Consider the following 15,040-nt stretch of genomic DNA (forward strand, 5'->3'; position numbering starts at 1 on the left):
CCTGCAATCAAACGAATAGTACATAGAAACCAAGTTATGGGTGCTAGATGTGCTCACTGCTACTGGGTATCACCACTCAGGCTCAGCATGCATAACACCCATCCATAACTGGTTTCTAAACACAGTTCTCCAATGGAGAGAGCCAGGATACCACAGAGAAAAAAGCTGATACCAGGAATCGAAGTACAGGTAGGGGCAAAGGCACAGTTGTTCCACCACTTTATGATGATTTTGTACTGTGAATGTACAATCTTATCATTATATTTAGCAACTGAAATTGCTAAAATAATAGAAAAAAGTTAGATGACAATATACATTATTAGAAATGGTTGATGGAAAAAAATTAAATCTACTTACGAAAAAAGAAAAAAAAAGAGAGAAGATGATAAATTAAAGAGGAGGCACATGAGTTCTTCGATTACAATCGATGTATCTTTTACATTCCTGGTAACCCAAGACTATTTTCAGGGGCTGAAGCCCACCAGGGTCATTTTGACAAAAGGCCAATGAACTACTGGTCTTCATATAAAAAGGAGGAAAGGCATCTTTAGAGAAAATTCAGGAAGTTTTTCTTACTATCCATAATCAACCTCTTTCATTCACATTTTTAACAGAGACCATCAATAAAACATATTTTTTACTTTGCAATCTGGCATATATTATATACACATATATAATTTCATATATAATAAAATTACATAAACATAATATAAATATATATAGTAAACAGTTACATAAACGTATGATAAACAGTTTCATAAAACACTATTTACTTTTACTACATAAACTGCATCTTACATTTTCTATTCTTTATTTCATTTTTGTTAAAGTGGTAATGACCTACTAAATTAGTTTCACTACTCCTTTACTGGTAGCAATTAACAGATTGAAAAAGCAGTGCTCCAGGAATAGAAAATGCTGAGCTTAAAAAAAAATGAAGACCATAACTCGTTACCAAATCTCTATATAATATAAAAAGATCTTCCAAGCCCCAATCAATGCTCTCACTCACTCAGAGAACTATTCTTCTACTAATATTCAATATATTTCACTATTAATAGATACCCAGAGAATTAACTCTTTTGCAGAAGTTATTCTATAAAGAAAAAAATAATAATAATCTTGACAAAGTTTCCATTTGTTCCCCATACAACCAAATATTATTAGAATACCTTTAATTTTTAAAACAAACTATTCTTGCTTGTTTGTGACACTTTCCCCAACTTCAGATCCCCAAATCCTCAGATTTTCCTCATTACCTTGCCTTCACCTAAATAGAAAGCTTCAGAATTTATAAACCACTGGCCTTCTACAGGTGGCCTGTAGATGGTTTTGTTTGACCCAGAAATTTTTTACATAAAAACTCAGATTAAGGGTTCTTTTAAAAAATAGGACAAGCTGTCAAACTGGGTAGACAAGTCTGCATGTCAGTAATCTGCTGGAGTAGAGGGGCAGCAGTTAGAAGTCTGGGTCTCCAGTTCATATCCCTTGATGCCTTATTATACTAACCTGCTCCTAGAAGACTTGAATCTGATTAATCATTTATACCACTGAGTTGGCTAATTGATTTGCCTCTCAATGAAATGTAACTCTCCACAATTAGCATTTTAATCCTCCTGGCACTAAAAGAAAGTCAACAAAAGATGTAGAAATAAATGCTAGTGAGTTGCAAGTTCCCCTGAAATCACAGGAAGGTCATTAGGCTTGTTGTAAAAATAACCTTTAGCACTTTTAGAATGGCTTGCTGGTAAGACTATATACCTTGTCATAAAGTTGAAGAACACACCCACTGATATCACAGTGGCTGGCATGTAAGAGACATGCAATAAATGCAGAAATGGTGAAGAGTGTTTTAATAAACTCTACTAAAAATTACAGTTAATCTGATAGTCTTTGTATGCTTATTTCTGAGTTATTACAGTAAGACCAGAGTAATAATTTTTTAAAGGGTGCTTTTCATTCTATAACCACACAAAACGTAAAACCCATTAATATCAAACTACCATGCCCTTTAAAAGAACAGAAAAAGGAAACAGACATATTTCCCACCAAACTCTATACTGCCAAAAAATCTCTCCATTTAGGGATTTTATAGTTTTAAGAGGGAAGTTTTAAATAAGCTGTTGAAGATTCAGACTAAAATGTACTTTTCATTTGTACTATTACTTATCACTTTAGATCATTTGATAGTATCTGTGGGTTTCTCCATGGTGCAGGCACTCTATTTCTTTGTAATTAAGTATTTTGTGGAGAGGTGCCTTTCTCCTTTTGTGGAGAAGTGTCCTTCCTTTGCCGTTATGCACAGTCATTTCTGAGAGAATATGAGGTCAAACTCTCAGGTGCACACTTTTAATGCAAAGCTCCTTTCTCCCCATGTGCACTCAAGCTATGCACAAACACTCCAGCAGAGGGAGTGCACACCTAAATAAGGAAAACAGCTGACTTTTCTCTGTCAGAAGATGACTATATTCAGACTATTCAAGAAAATACAACAGCGTAACTGCTGAAATACACTGCCATTCACTTCCTCACTGTTTCTCCTCACTGGCTCATGGGCTCTCTTTCCACTCACAGTACATTCATCCCTTCCCAGGTTTCTTACCGGAGCTCCTCTAGGGTTTGTCGAACTTCTCTCAAGGAATCAGCATCAAGGTTATTAATGAGTTCTTTTCGATACCGTATAATGAAGGGAATTGTGTTATCGTCATTAAAGAGACGAATAATGTTGGCACAAACCCAAAGTTCAATATTAGTTCTCTCAGATAAAACCTGCAAATTAAGGATACGTAGTTATTTAAAATTCTGAAAATTACACATCTATATTGTAATGTATGGTTTAAATATAGCATGAAATAATCATTCTCCAGTCACTTAGAAACTACTTGCTGTGGTTTAAAAAAATACACGTATGTACTGGCAACCATAAAATAGTCAGTTTACTAATTCAATAAAATCCAGTCAAAGCCACTCTGTAAACAAGAGTTTCTTTCTTTCTTTTTTTTTTTTTTGTTTCTTTCTTATTCCAGCCAACATCATCTTCCACCATAGAAAGCCTCAGGAATATTATGGCTATCTCCTCCAACAACACCTTCTCATTATGTAGCAGCCATGCGACTTGAGAGCACTTGACCTCAACTCTACCTTCACAGCATTTTGTCCACAAATATAACACAGTTGTTTTATAACTGACAGCCAGATGGGCGCCCGGGTGGCTCAGTCGGTTAAGCGTCCAACTTCGGCTTAGGTCATGATCTTGCGGTCCGTGAGTTCGAGTCCCACATCGGGCTCTGTACTGACAGCTCAGAACCTGGAGCCTGCTTCGGATTCCGTATCTCAGTCTCTCTCTGTCCCTCCCCCACTCATGCTCTGTCTCTCTCTCTCTCTCTCTCTCTCTCTCTCTCTCTCTCTCTCTCTCTGTCAGAAATAAATAAAACATTTAAAAAAAATGACTTTTATAATTGACAGCCAGAGTGTGGCCAGAAAGATTAGTCCAGTCAGCATGAAGCTCAAAATCTAGGTTCAACTCCGGACCCAGGTACAATTTCTTCTTCTGGAGAAACACAGCTTGTACATGTTAGACTCCTGAAGCTGAGGATGGCAGCGCTAAGATAATCGTGGAAAGACTGTTTCAGTGCAATGACCAAACTTTCTTATTATACAGGTTAATAAATCTTCTTTATTGCTTAAGCTAGTTTGAGATGGGTTTTCTCTTATTGCAACCAAAAGCATTCTAATCAATGTCCTCAGTATCGCTGTGTGTTCTCTATCATGACCATCTCATCTGTCACCAAGGAAGCAAACTGAACTTCTAAAATGTCTTTTCTTTCCTCTCGAGTTCCCTTTCTGCTAATATCATTATTTTATCTGAACCACAGAGCAGTTTTGTTTTCTATGCCTTCCACTCAGCCTCTGCATTACTGCTGATATTTCTATGCATTTTTTAAATGTTTATTTATTTATTTTGAGAGAGAGAGCGTGCGCGCACATGCAAGCGCATGCAAGCAGGGCAGGGACAGAGAGAGAGAGGGGGAGAGAGAATCCCAAGCAGGCTCTGCACTGTTAGCACAGAGCCCAAGGCAGGGATCCACTCCCACAAACTGTGAGATCATGACCTGAGCTGAAATCAAGGGTGGGACACTTAAGCAACTGAGCCACCCAAGAGCCCCTGATTATATTTCTAAAACATAGACATAATGAATTCTGTATTTTTTTCTCTTTTTTTTCTTCTGAACACAGGCTCCAATGACTCTTATCTACCTACTGGTAAAAGTCCAGCTACTGTGGCACAGTTTTAAAATCCCTTCCCAAGTGTGGTTCCAAGTATCACTATTCTAAAGGAGTAAACAATCTAGAAGGGAGAACAAACGTTAATGTAAATAAGTACAAATAAAACAGGATGTGCCAGTGATATAATGTTTTCAGAGAAGAGAAAGGTAGTCAAGAAAGACTTTCTCCAGGGGTAGTATTTCAGCTGGCCCTTTCTTAAAAGATAGGCCAGATTCTGAAAGATAGATTGGAGAAATGAAAATGACCAAAATATTCATTATTTTGGAACCATGTGATTGTTACAGCAACCTATGGGTTCCCACTACCCTAAACTACCTCAGCTACCGTTAACTGAAAGGGGCTCCAACTCAGTCCAACTTCCACATCTGGGTCATACTAGGTCCTAACAAATCCAGAAGCATCATATGTGTTAAGGGAGTGTATGCTGCTGCTTGCATAGATTTGCTCCTTGAAATTTAAGACAAGAGAACTCCCTCCATAAGCAGTCACCACGCTTGGGCCTCCAAATCACCCAATTTCTTCTGTCTTAATTTAGTCAAACGTTTATTTTAGCTCATGTTATATGCCAATAACCATACCAAGCCAGTGAAAATCAAATGTAAAAAACCAAGTCCCTCTTCCCAAGGAGCTTACAAGCTAGAAAGAAGACAGACAGACAAGTTGAAATATAGTGTGATCTGTACTCTGACAGAAGCACATATGGATTGTTTTAAGAGCAAACGAAAGGTAGAAACATCTAACTCTGCAGCGATGGAAAAGCACCAAAGAGAATGAAAGTATCTCCAGGCAGCCAATAGGGGCAGGAATTCCAGGAAGAGAACAGCATATCAAAAGCCACTGATGAGAAACCACTGCACATTTTAACACTGCTGCAAGTTTAGGGGCGCCTGGGTGGCTCAGTCGGGTGAACATCTGACTTCAGCTCAGGTCATGACTCGCAGTTCGTGGGTTTGAGCCCGCATCAGGCTCTGTGTTGACAGCTCAGAGCCTGGAGCCTGCTTCGGATTCTGTGTCTCCCTCTCTCTCTCTGCCCCTCCCCTGCTCATGCTTTGTCTCTCTCTCTCTCTCAAAAATAAATACACATTAAAAAAAATTTTTTTTAATTGCTCTAAGTTCAGCAATGCTAAAATGTACAAGGGGTATTGAGATGAGGTGAGAAATGGAAAGGTGGATGGAGATAGGGGACGAATTCCATATAGGTTTGAACATTATTCTATACTCAACAGTAACCCACTCAATAATGATCTGCTCATTACTGAATTGCAGTTGTTGAGTCAATCCCCCTATGAACCCTGTGACATTTACGAGTCAATGAGATCTGTGGACTAGAGCAAGTGGCTCACAATGTGTGGTCCCCAAACCAGTAGCATAAGCATCACCTGGGGACTTGTCAGAAATGCAAATTCTTGAACGCCACCCAGATCCACTGAACCAGAAACTCTGAGTGGGGCCCAGAAATCTGTGTTTTAGAAGAACGAGGTGAACAACAAAAATATAACTAAAGGAGTTAAAAGCAGAGACCAAACCTTAGGGATAGGTAGGGGTAAGGCAGAGAACTACTATAGTTTTTACTTTTAAACTATTCACATTTACTAATATCTAATAATGTTTATAGTTAACTGGTGGATAAGACTGAGAGTAAAGTAAAAAGGAAGGCAGTCTCAAGATTTTTTTCAACCCTAACACTTAAATAATGGAAGCACCTTTTGTGACTGTCATTTGAAGCTAACACTTGAATAGGGCTTATTATGTTCTAAACATTTTCACTTATTCAGCATTAATTCAAATTATATGATAGGTATTAGTGCTCCCATTTTAGAGACACAAAACCTGAGGTCCAAAAAAGTTAAATTGCCTAAAGTTCCACAAGCTATATTACCTTTTCAAAAATCTGATGTGTGCAAAGCAAGATGATTTTTTAAGGCAAAAATATAAATTAATCAAACATCCTCACTTCTCTTCCTGAATCCCACTAGAGATGAAATATGGTGCCTTCATACTGCCCTCTGGTGTCTAAAACTTCCAACAAAATGGACTTCTCCCAGAGTGTCCTGAGATTTACTTCTCCAAATCTATATTCCCATTCCCTCAGTTAAAAAAGAAAACATCTGGGTATCAACAAACTATAGCTTTAATCACCTGGGCAGCATCTACATTTTAAAAGAACATCTAAATTAAATTCAACCCTAATGAGAATTGAGAGATGCAATTTTCTACTCAAAATCATCCCCAAATCAGCAGTTGGGCACCTCCTTTCTGAAAAGCTTTTGATTCCTGCTGTTCTCTTTACGCTGGTCTATTTATTTTTATTATATCACTTATTTTATCACACACAGGAGCTTCCTTAAAGACTGCAAAAGGAAAAACTATGCTGTTATAATCAATAGTGGTTATAGGAAAGACGACAGGAGACTGGAAAACCATATAGAGTACTGTAGGATGCTGGTAAGGTTCTGTTTCTTGAACTAGAAGCTTGTTACATGGTCACACTTTCAAATATTCATGAGCTATACACTTAAGTATAATTTTCTGTATACATACTTCAAAAACAGTTTTTTTTAATTTTTTAATGTTTTTTATTTTTGAGAGAGAGAGAGAGAGAGAGAGAGAGAGAGAGAGAGAATATATCAGTGGGGGAGGGGCAGAGAGAGGGAGACACAGAATCAGAAGCAGGCTCCAGACTCTGAGCTGTCAGCACAGAGCCCGACATGGGGCTCAAACCAACGAGCAGCACAATCACGACCTGAGCTGAAGTCAGATGCTCAACCGACTGAGCCACCCAGGCACCCTTCAGTTTTTTGGGGTTTTTTTAAAGCCCATCACAAATACCAGATGAATTAAAGAAACAAAAAGGGCTAATTCCATTGTTGTACTTAATCTCTCCTGGAACAACAGGTAACCTAATGGGTGGTGTGTGCTTATGTGCAAAACTACAGTGAAAAAGCCAATTTAGAGACACCCACCTCCTTCCTGTCCCCCTTCTTTCCCCAGTTTTGTCATCCCATCATCCTGATCATTTCCTGCAAGAAAAATGGCTAATAAAGAGGGTTGGCTTGCTTTTCCTACCTAATTTAGCAAACTTTACTAATATATTATATGTGGCTGTTCTACTCACCTACTTCCAGCCCCCTCAAAATAAATAAACTATATAATAGCAATCACCATTTTGAAGCATTTAATTTTTCTCAAAAATTGGTTGCAGCTAGTCACCTCTTCAAACTCTCATAAAGGTCATGGTATTTATATTATATTTGCATAATGATATAATGTGTTTAACAAAAACCAGTTTCTGATAGTGACCACACATTTGTAGTTTCGGGGAAAGGGCTGAAGAATAGGTTGCTTCTGCTCAAGGGATCCAGAGATCCCCAAAGCCTGATTAAGAAATGGACACAAAGTATGTTTCTAATGAAGTCTATAAATAACTTAAGTACTTAAGTGATGGCAATGCAGTTTTCCGTCCCCAAACAAGATGGTGATGTCCTGAAAAATCAGTGGACTTTTCAGAGTTGAGAAACACACCACGAAGGGAAAAAAACAGAAGGTCATGGTGTCATGGTGGGCAGGAGCCATGGGGAACAGCACACAAAATGAAAGAAATATAAAAGACATTTCCCACATGTTCAATTAGTAATGATTAATAATCTCTATATAATTAATTTCCATTGACCATTCCTTACTAAGTATTTTTCAGGATTTCCCAAAGACCTTGGCCATATATTGTGTTCTGTGGCAGATAATATGCATATCAAAGCCATTTCAATGAGTCTGGTCCTCACCCACAGGTTCAAGGCCTTCCTGATCATCAGACTCAGCACTGGTCAATCTCACTCTTTTCAATCCCCTCTCCCCTAACACCTGCCACTGTTGTCAACCATGTTTGGAAGCAGGAATGCAGTGCCAAGATAAAATTATTCTCTGCTGCTTATGGGGGAATAAGAAAGGAATGAAAAAGATCCATATATATCACAAGAATTGTCTGAAAAAGTAACTCAGGGTTGGACAAGGATGACTACATCTGGTTAAACAAAAAACCCAAATGCAAATCACACCTGAAGTTCCCCAGGCAACCCCTAAACCCACCTAGAAAATGCTGAGCTTACTCATTGTCAGGGTGCTCAGTGAAGGTGGCCGCTGTAGCAACCACTTCTCCTAACTCACAAGCAAGGAGTGCCAGATTCCAAGGACACGCTTGTTTGAGCTGTCAAAAATCACTTCCGACAAGGGAGGGGAGGAGAAAACAATGCTTGGAATTGAAAGGAAAGAGAGAGAAGTGAGAAAGTATCTTCCTCAAGTCCTCATGGTTTTCCAATTTCTGGTTCAAGACCTTTAGGAGACTTGATCACACTTTGTCCCTTACATTCTTTGAAAGACCTCGGTGTTCTTGGTAATAAATAAACTCTTTTCATTTTAAACTCGTTACAAGTAGTTTTGTATTATTTGTAACCAAGAGACAACTGGGTAAGGCAGGACCATTTTCTTCTCTTTTTCTGTTACATAGATTAGGGGATGGGTGTGAAGCAAGGTACCACAGAGTAAGGAGCCCTTAATTTTGAAGAACTTACAACCGCACTTCAAGAGACTTCATCGTCTTTGAAACCTTCCCCCCCTCCCTCCCTCCTGCTCACTGTCCACTACTAGAGGCAGATCTGTGTCAGTAACAGAAATAAGCTTGTGTTAGTGAAAGGAAAGTGGGACATATCCACCTGTCCCTGTGAGTCTGGACTGGAACTAAGCAAGGAGTCTGCATTTTAAGAAAGTCTTCACATGAATCGGATACAGGTGGTCCATAAACCATCCTTTTAAAACATTTCTTTGTAGGCTTAAGTGAATAAAGATGGCATACAAAGGAGCCTAATTATACACTGTTTCTCCAAGAAACTTTGAACTATTTAGTTGAGGAACAAAGATGAGAAGAAAACTCTGAGGCAGCATCCTATTCCTTAGTGGACCAGAGAAAAGAAAAATCATAATTAAAAATTACTGGCAATGTTCGACTAATAGGTAATAGAAGAGACAGCAAGGGTAAAAAAAAGTTCCTCTGAAGAAAAAGGTAACCCACACACAGTCCCAGGCTGAGAAGCCAGCAGAGGCCCCAGGATGCAGAGCAGTAATTCACAGAAGCAGAAGAAGTTACATCAGAATCACAAGACAGGTAAGAAAGAGGGAGGTCATGCCCATCTACCCGGATGGGCACTGCCATAATTAAGTTTGAAATGTCCCCCAGAGTGTGTTGGCACACATAGAAGGTTGAGAATCACTCTTTAAAAGTCACTCTTCAGGTCTTCTCTGCCATCCCCAAAGCCAGTCAAGAAACTGGGAGAAGTCAATGGCAGCTCAAGTTGAAATTCAGATAGAATTTTCCTAAGAAATTTCTAGGCCTTGTTTATAGTATATTACAACATTACATTACGAGTTAGAGATATACTAATGGCTAATGACCTAATCACTCACCTACTTTTACAGGGAAACACAGGCCAAGTTCAAAACAAAAACTTAACAATTAACTTTTGAAGGCCCAGTCTGTTGGTACAATCTCTCTATAAAGTGCATGTTCACTCCAACACCATGGCAGAGACCAACCCTGCCTGAGGTCACAGCTCATAGTTCAAGAGCTGGCGATGATGTGATGATGAGTGCTATAATACACAACGGCGTACCTGGGACAGGAACAAGTGCCCAAAGCCTCCGGAAATCACTGGCAAAACAAAAGAGAACTAAAAACTCCCAACCCTTTCCTTAGCCAGTGCCACTCCTACTTAGTGAAACAGAAAGGAATCAAATGAACTAAAATGCCAGAAAGCAACTGCACATACCTGTACTATGTCCCAGTTCATTTCCACCTCCTCCTTAATATTGGTGGCATTTGCTGGAAGCCTCACAGGCTGCCCTTGGGGACATGTTTCCGTCTTCATTTTCTTTAAAGGGGACTGACCAAATGTAAAGTCATCTCCATTCTCTTCCTTCTTGCACGCACCTTCCCACATGGTGCTTGTGGATGGCATCTCTGCAGCCTCGTGCCCACTCTCCATGGTGCTGGCCCTGTTGCCTTCTTCATCAACTTTTAGCTTTTTGGTCCTCTGACCTGAAGGTGACTGAGCTGAATTTTTCCGTTTTGTCTTTGCTGTTTTCAGAGTCTGCACAGTATCCAACTTATTTTTTCTGTCTTCCAAATCAACATCAGCAATAGCCACAGAGTTATTCTATCAAATGGTAAATAGAACACATGAGAATTAAAAGAGAAAAACTGAATGCTCTGGAATATTATTCAGCAATAAGAAGAAACAAATTATGGTACACACAATAGCTTGGAAGAATCTCAAGGAAACTATGTTGAATGGAGGCGGGGGGGGGAAGGCAATTGCAAAAAGTTACACACTTAATAATTTTACATAATATTAATGATTTATGATTTATATAACATTCTCCCCAAAATTAGTGGTTACTGGGTGTCAGAGACTGGGGTAAGGGTCAGGAGACAGGTGGATGCAGCTACAAAAAGGCAAATATTAGGCAATACTAGGGATCCTTGTAGAGATGGAACTGTTCTGGATGGTGGATACACATAGGCATACATGTGATAAAACTGCACAGAACTAAACATACAGATATACACATATAAAACTGGAGAAATCTCATAAGATCCCTGGATTTTATCAATGTAAATATCCTGGTTGTAATATTTTACTATCGTTTTGCAAAATGTTATCACTGGAGGAAATTAAAGGGTACACGGTCTCTGTATTGTTTTTTACAACTGTATGTGAATCTATAATTATCTAGAAATAAAAAGTTTAATTTTTAAAAATGAGTAAAGGATAAGTTTACACGTGCTGGAAAAACCAAGATTTAAAACCTACAATCAAAAGTCAACTCTTTGGGGGAAAAAAGTAACACTCACACACTCATAAAACTCAACAGGCTATACCTGCCACCAATTTATGCAGAAGGCTAGGGAAGAGAAAACATGGCATGACAGCAGAGTAGTGCCAGGAGTTTTTCTTTAGGACGAGTCTGAGTAGCAGTCCACACTAGTGTTCAGGGGCTACTCTCTCAACCGCCCCCAGCCCTCGTGACAGCTCAAGTGTGAAGGAATGATACCTGGCATTCATTTTGGCAATGGAGTGGTAAATAACATATAGACCTTGCCTGTATGGAGTTTACAATTTCACAAGCTAGCCTGTTTGGGGTTGCCTAAGTGATGCAGATGGCACAAACTCAACCAAAGCAAGAATTCCCAAACTATTTTTCAGTCAAAATTCAATTCTCTCTCCTTTATCAAGTATTTTTCCAGAGTTCCTGACTACTGAAAACACTGGAAACTACAATAAAGAGCACCCCTCCCACCACCTAACCTGGAAATGATGTAGCCCTCTGGGTATTACATTTTTAGCTGCAACATAATGGGTAAGAACAGAGATATAAAAATAGAACAAGTCCTAGGTCCATAAGAGTTGATAATAACTCTGATCATATGACTTGACATAGCAAAAGAAAGAAGGTGTCAATCATACAGAGGGCTGTCAGCCACAGAAGAGAAGAAAAAGAGGAACTGTAAAAAGCAAATATGACCAGCATTCTTCTAAGCAAGGTGCAAGGAAGAGGAAAGCTTAGCATACAGATTCTGAGTATTTTGGTCCCAATGGTAAGATAGCCCTCCTGTGAGATGGACAGACCAGACTACCTTAGATATGTGCATTTAAAACATTTGATGTCATTGTGACAAACATAATACCTAGGCCACAGTAGGCATTCAATAGACCCAAAAGAATGGATTTATCTAATTCTCCCAATCTGAATCCATGCTCATCAAGTAAATTTCTGATTCTCATTTAAGTGCCTACTTACTTCAACCTCTGAGGAGTGATGATACCAGTCAGAAAAATGTCATTAATTATTAAACCACTCTTATGAGCACGGCTGATGTAAAACCACCCAAGAGGGATATACTGTTTCCTGAAATGCTGACAAAACCATGTTGCTAACTTAGAAACCCAGTTCCAGGGGCGCCTGTGTGGCTCAGTCAGTTAAGCATCCGACTTTGGCTCAGGTCATGATCTCACAGTTCATGAGTTCGAGCGCTGCTTTGAGCTCTGCACAGACAGCACCAAGCCTGGAGCCTGCTTCAGATTCTTTGTTTCTGTGTCTTCCTCTCTCTCTCACACTCTCTCACACCCCGCTCACACACTGTCTCTCTCTTACTCTCTCTCTAAAATAAATCAAACGTCAAAAAAAAAAAAAAAAAAAAAAAAAAAGAAACCCAGTTCCATGACTTATATGTTACCCATGAGCAAGTTACTTAGCATTTCTCACCTTGGCTTTCTCATCTATAAAGTCAGGATAACAACAGCATCTGCCTCAATGGGTTGTTGTGAGGATGAAGTAAGCTCATACAATTGAAGTGCTGATCATGTTGCCTCGCTAAGGGTAAGCACTAAAATATCTGTGAACACCACCACTACCACACCTAGACCACCTCCTAGGAGAGGGAAAAGGAAGTAGACAAAAAAACGAAGAAAAAGTAAAATGACTAAGAGGAAAAGAAGAAAAGTCAACAGTCATAAAGACCCTTAAGGGTATCCTCTCTGGAGTCTTTGGGTAAGACTTACCTAGGGTTTCTCAGTGTTGTCCATGGACCCCTGGGGGCCCTGAAGCCCTTTCAGGGGGTCTATGAGATCCAACTCCATTCAAAATAACGCTCAGACATTATTTGCCTTTTTTTTTTGACATTCACCGATGGTACCAGAGCAACGGTAGCAACACCCAAAGGCAATGACACAAAGCAGTACTAGCAATCACCGTTCCCTTCACAGCCACACACTCAGAATAAAACAATGTTGAGTTTCACAATGCAGTTAAAAATTACTAATTTTTAAGGTTTCATTCCTTGAAAACACACCTCTTTAATCCTCTATGTTGAACTGGTCAGTCCACGTAAAGCACTTCTGCTGCGTGCGGGTGCATACAGATGTGCACCGGTCATGTGGAGCAAAGCTCTCCTGCACCTGTGTCAGTTGTGAACTGAACTGGCTTCTTTTTCCATACACCACCATGTTTACTTGAAATAATGACTGACAAGTTATGGATTTTCAGACTTGGGATCTGGCAGACATTTTCTCATAAATGAACTGAGACTGTCACTGTAAGGACACACCTGACATTTGCAACCAACAGTAAAATTCAAGATTTAAAAGCGAAAATTAGGATTTTGAAAAATTTGTATACACTGTGAATGTGACAGCTTCCCAACACTGTGATGAGACTGGTGATTATATTAATAAATGTAAAATTTTATCATCAGATAATGAAAGATGCTAACATTTGGGGGATCTGCATAAATTAGTGAACCGATATTTTGCAAAAGACTGATATACTTTATGTCACATATTCATGCATGGGTGAAAGATCCATCCAAATAACACAGACCAAAGGGTTTTAATGTAATCGTCTAAAGAAATTCATTAATTTGATTTCGGATTCCACAATGAAACAAACTTTTAAGAAACTACCACTTCCTAAGTTTTGGTACTGCATCGAATAAGAATATCCAGGGGGGGCGCCTGGGTGGCGCAGTCGGTTAAGCGTCCGACTTCAGCCAGGTCACGATCTTGCGGTCCGTGAGTTCGAGCCCCGCGTCGGGCTCTGGGCTGATGGCTCAGAGCCTGGAGCCTGTTTCTGATTCTGTGTCTCCCTCTCTCTCTGCCCATCCCCCGTTCATGCTCTGTCTCTCTCTGTCCCAAAAATAAATAAACGTTGAAAAAAAAAAAAAAATTAAAAAAAAAAAAAAAAAAAAAAAAAAAAAGAATATCCACATTTATCTGAAAAAAGCTTTTAAAACACCTCTCCCTTTTCCAAATATGTATCTGTGTGGAGGCGGGTGTTCTTTATACAATTTCTGTCATATTCTAGTAAGTCAGACATCTGCAAAAATGTAAAACAGTGTCATTCTTCTAATTTTTTGTACTTGGTTGGGAAAATATATACTTCTTTTTCACGAGAGTGTTAGTTGCATAATCATATAATAGGTTTATTATTTTTAAATTGATCAATATTTTAATTTCTCATTTTAATTTCTCATATGGTAAATATCAGCATCAAAAACCCACATAACCAAAAGTTCCTTGTGGTCATCAGTAACTTTTAAGAGTGTAAGGGGGTTCAAAGACCAATAATTTTGAGAAATGTAGATCTATACTATCAAAAACATAGGGAAATATCTCCCCGTTTTATAAGATTCTATAGCCTGTCTTAGTGACATACTCAAGTTTAACATGCCTCCATCAGAACATTTCCCTCCTTATATTCAACCTCAATCTTTGGCAGACTGAATAATCAAAGCTCATTCTCTTCTGCCTTCACTGGTTTTTTCAATCAGCCTTAACACTCCAAATGGTTGTTATGTAGCCTATGACTAAATCCAAGAAAAATCAGATCACTCTTCTTTTTGCTGTCTCTGTAAGTAGTAAACTAAGGTAAAAATGTGGCTTATTGTGTCTTTTCCAGTCAAATCAGTCAGCAGGCCTTGGCCTTGCCTTGTGTTGTACTGTGTGAGCTTGACAGAGAACTGGAGAGGGATAAGGAGTCAAGGGGACGCTTCTTAAAAATTAGACTTTAAAGAGCATTTTTACACTCTGTAGCAACTGAGCCACTGAAGAAAAGTTGACAAGAAAAAAGAAAGGGGATGCCTAACGACACAGACCTTGATCCAGAGGGGATGGCGTTGACAGCCCCAGCGGTGGGACTAACTCTGGAT

The 15,040-nt window shown here is 39.1% G+C and overlaps 1 protein-coding gene across 3 annotated transcripts in view; it reads right to left on the bottom strand.

The window, feature by feature from the left end:
- Nucleotides 1–15,040, bottom strand: part of SRBD1 (S1 RNA binding domain 1) — a 197,987-nt gene that overhangs the window by 171,075 nt on the left and 11,872 nt on the right. For all 3 annotated transcript variants that reach the window (XM_047852771.1, XM_047852772.1, XM_047852770.1), the window contains exons 4-5: nt 10,104–10,490; nt 2,603–2,769 (exon numbers count right to left, since the gene is read on the bottom strand). In XM_047852771.1, the coding sequence (XP_047708727.1) occupies nt 2,603–2,769; nt 10,104–10,490 (554 nt within the window). The remainder of the gene's footprint in view (nt 1–2,602; nt 2,770–10,103; nt 10,491–15,040) is intronic.

This window comes from Prionailurus viverrinus, chromosome A3, assembly GCF_022837055.1.
Source record: "Prionailurus viverrinus isolate Anna chromosome A3, UM_Priviv_1.0, whole genome shotgun sequence".
NCBI classification, from domain to species: Eukaryota; Metazoa; Chordata; class Mammalia; order Carnivora; family Felidae; genus Prionailurus; species Prionailurus viverrinus.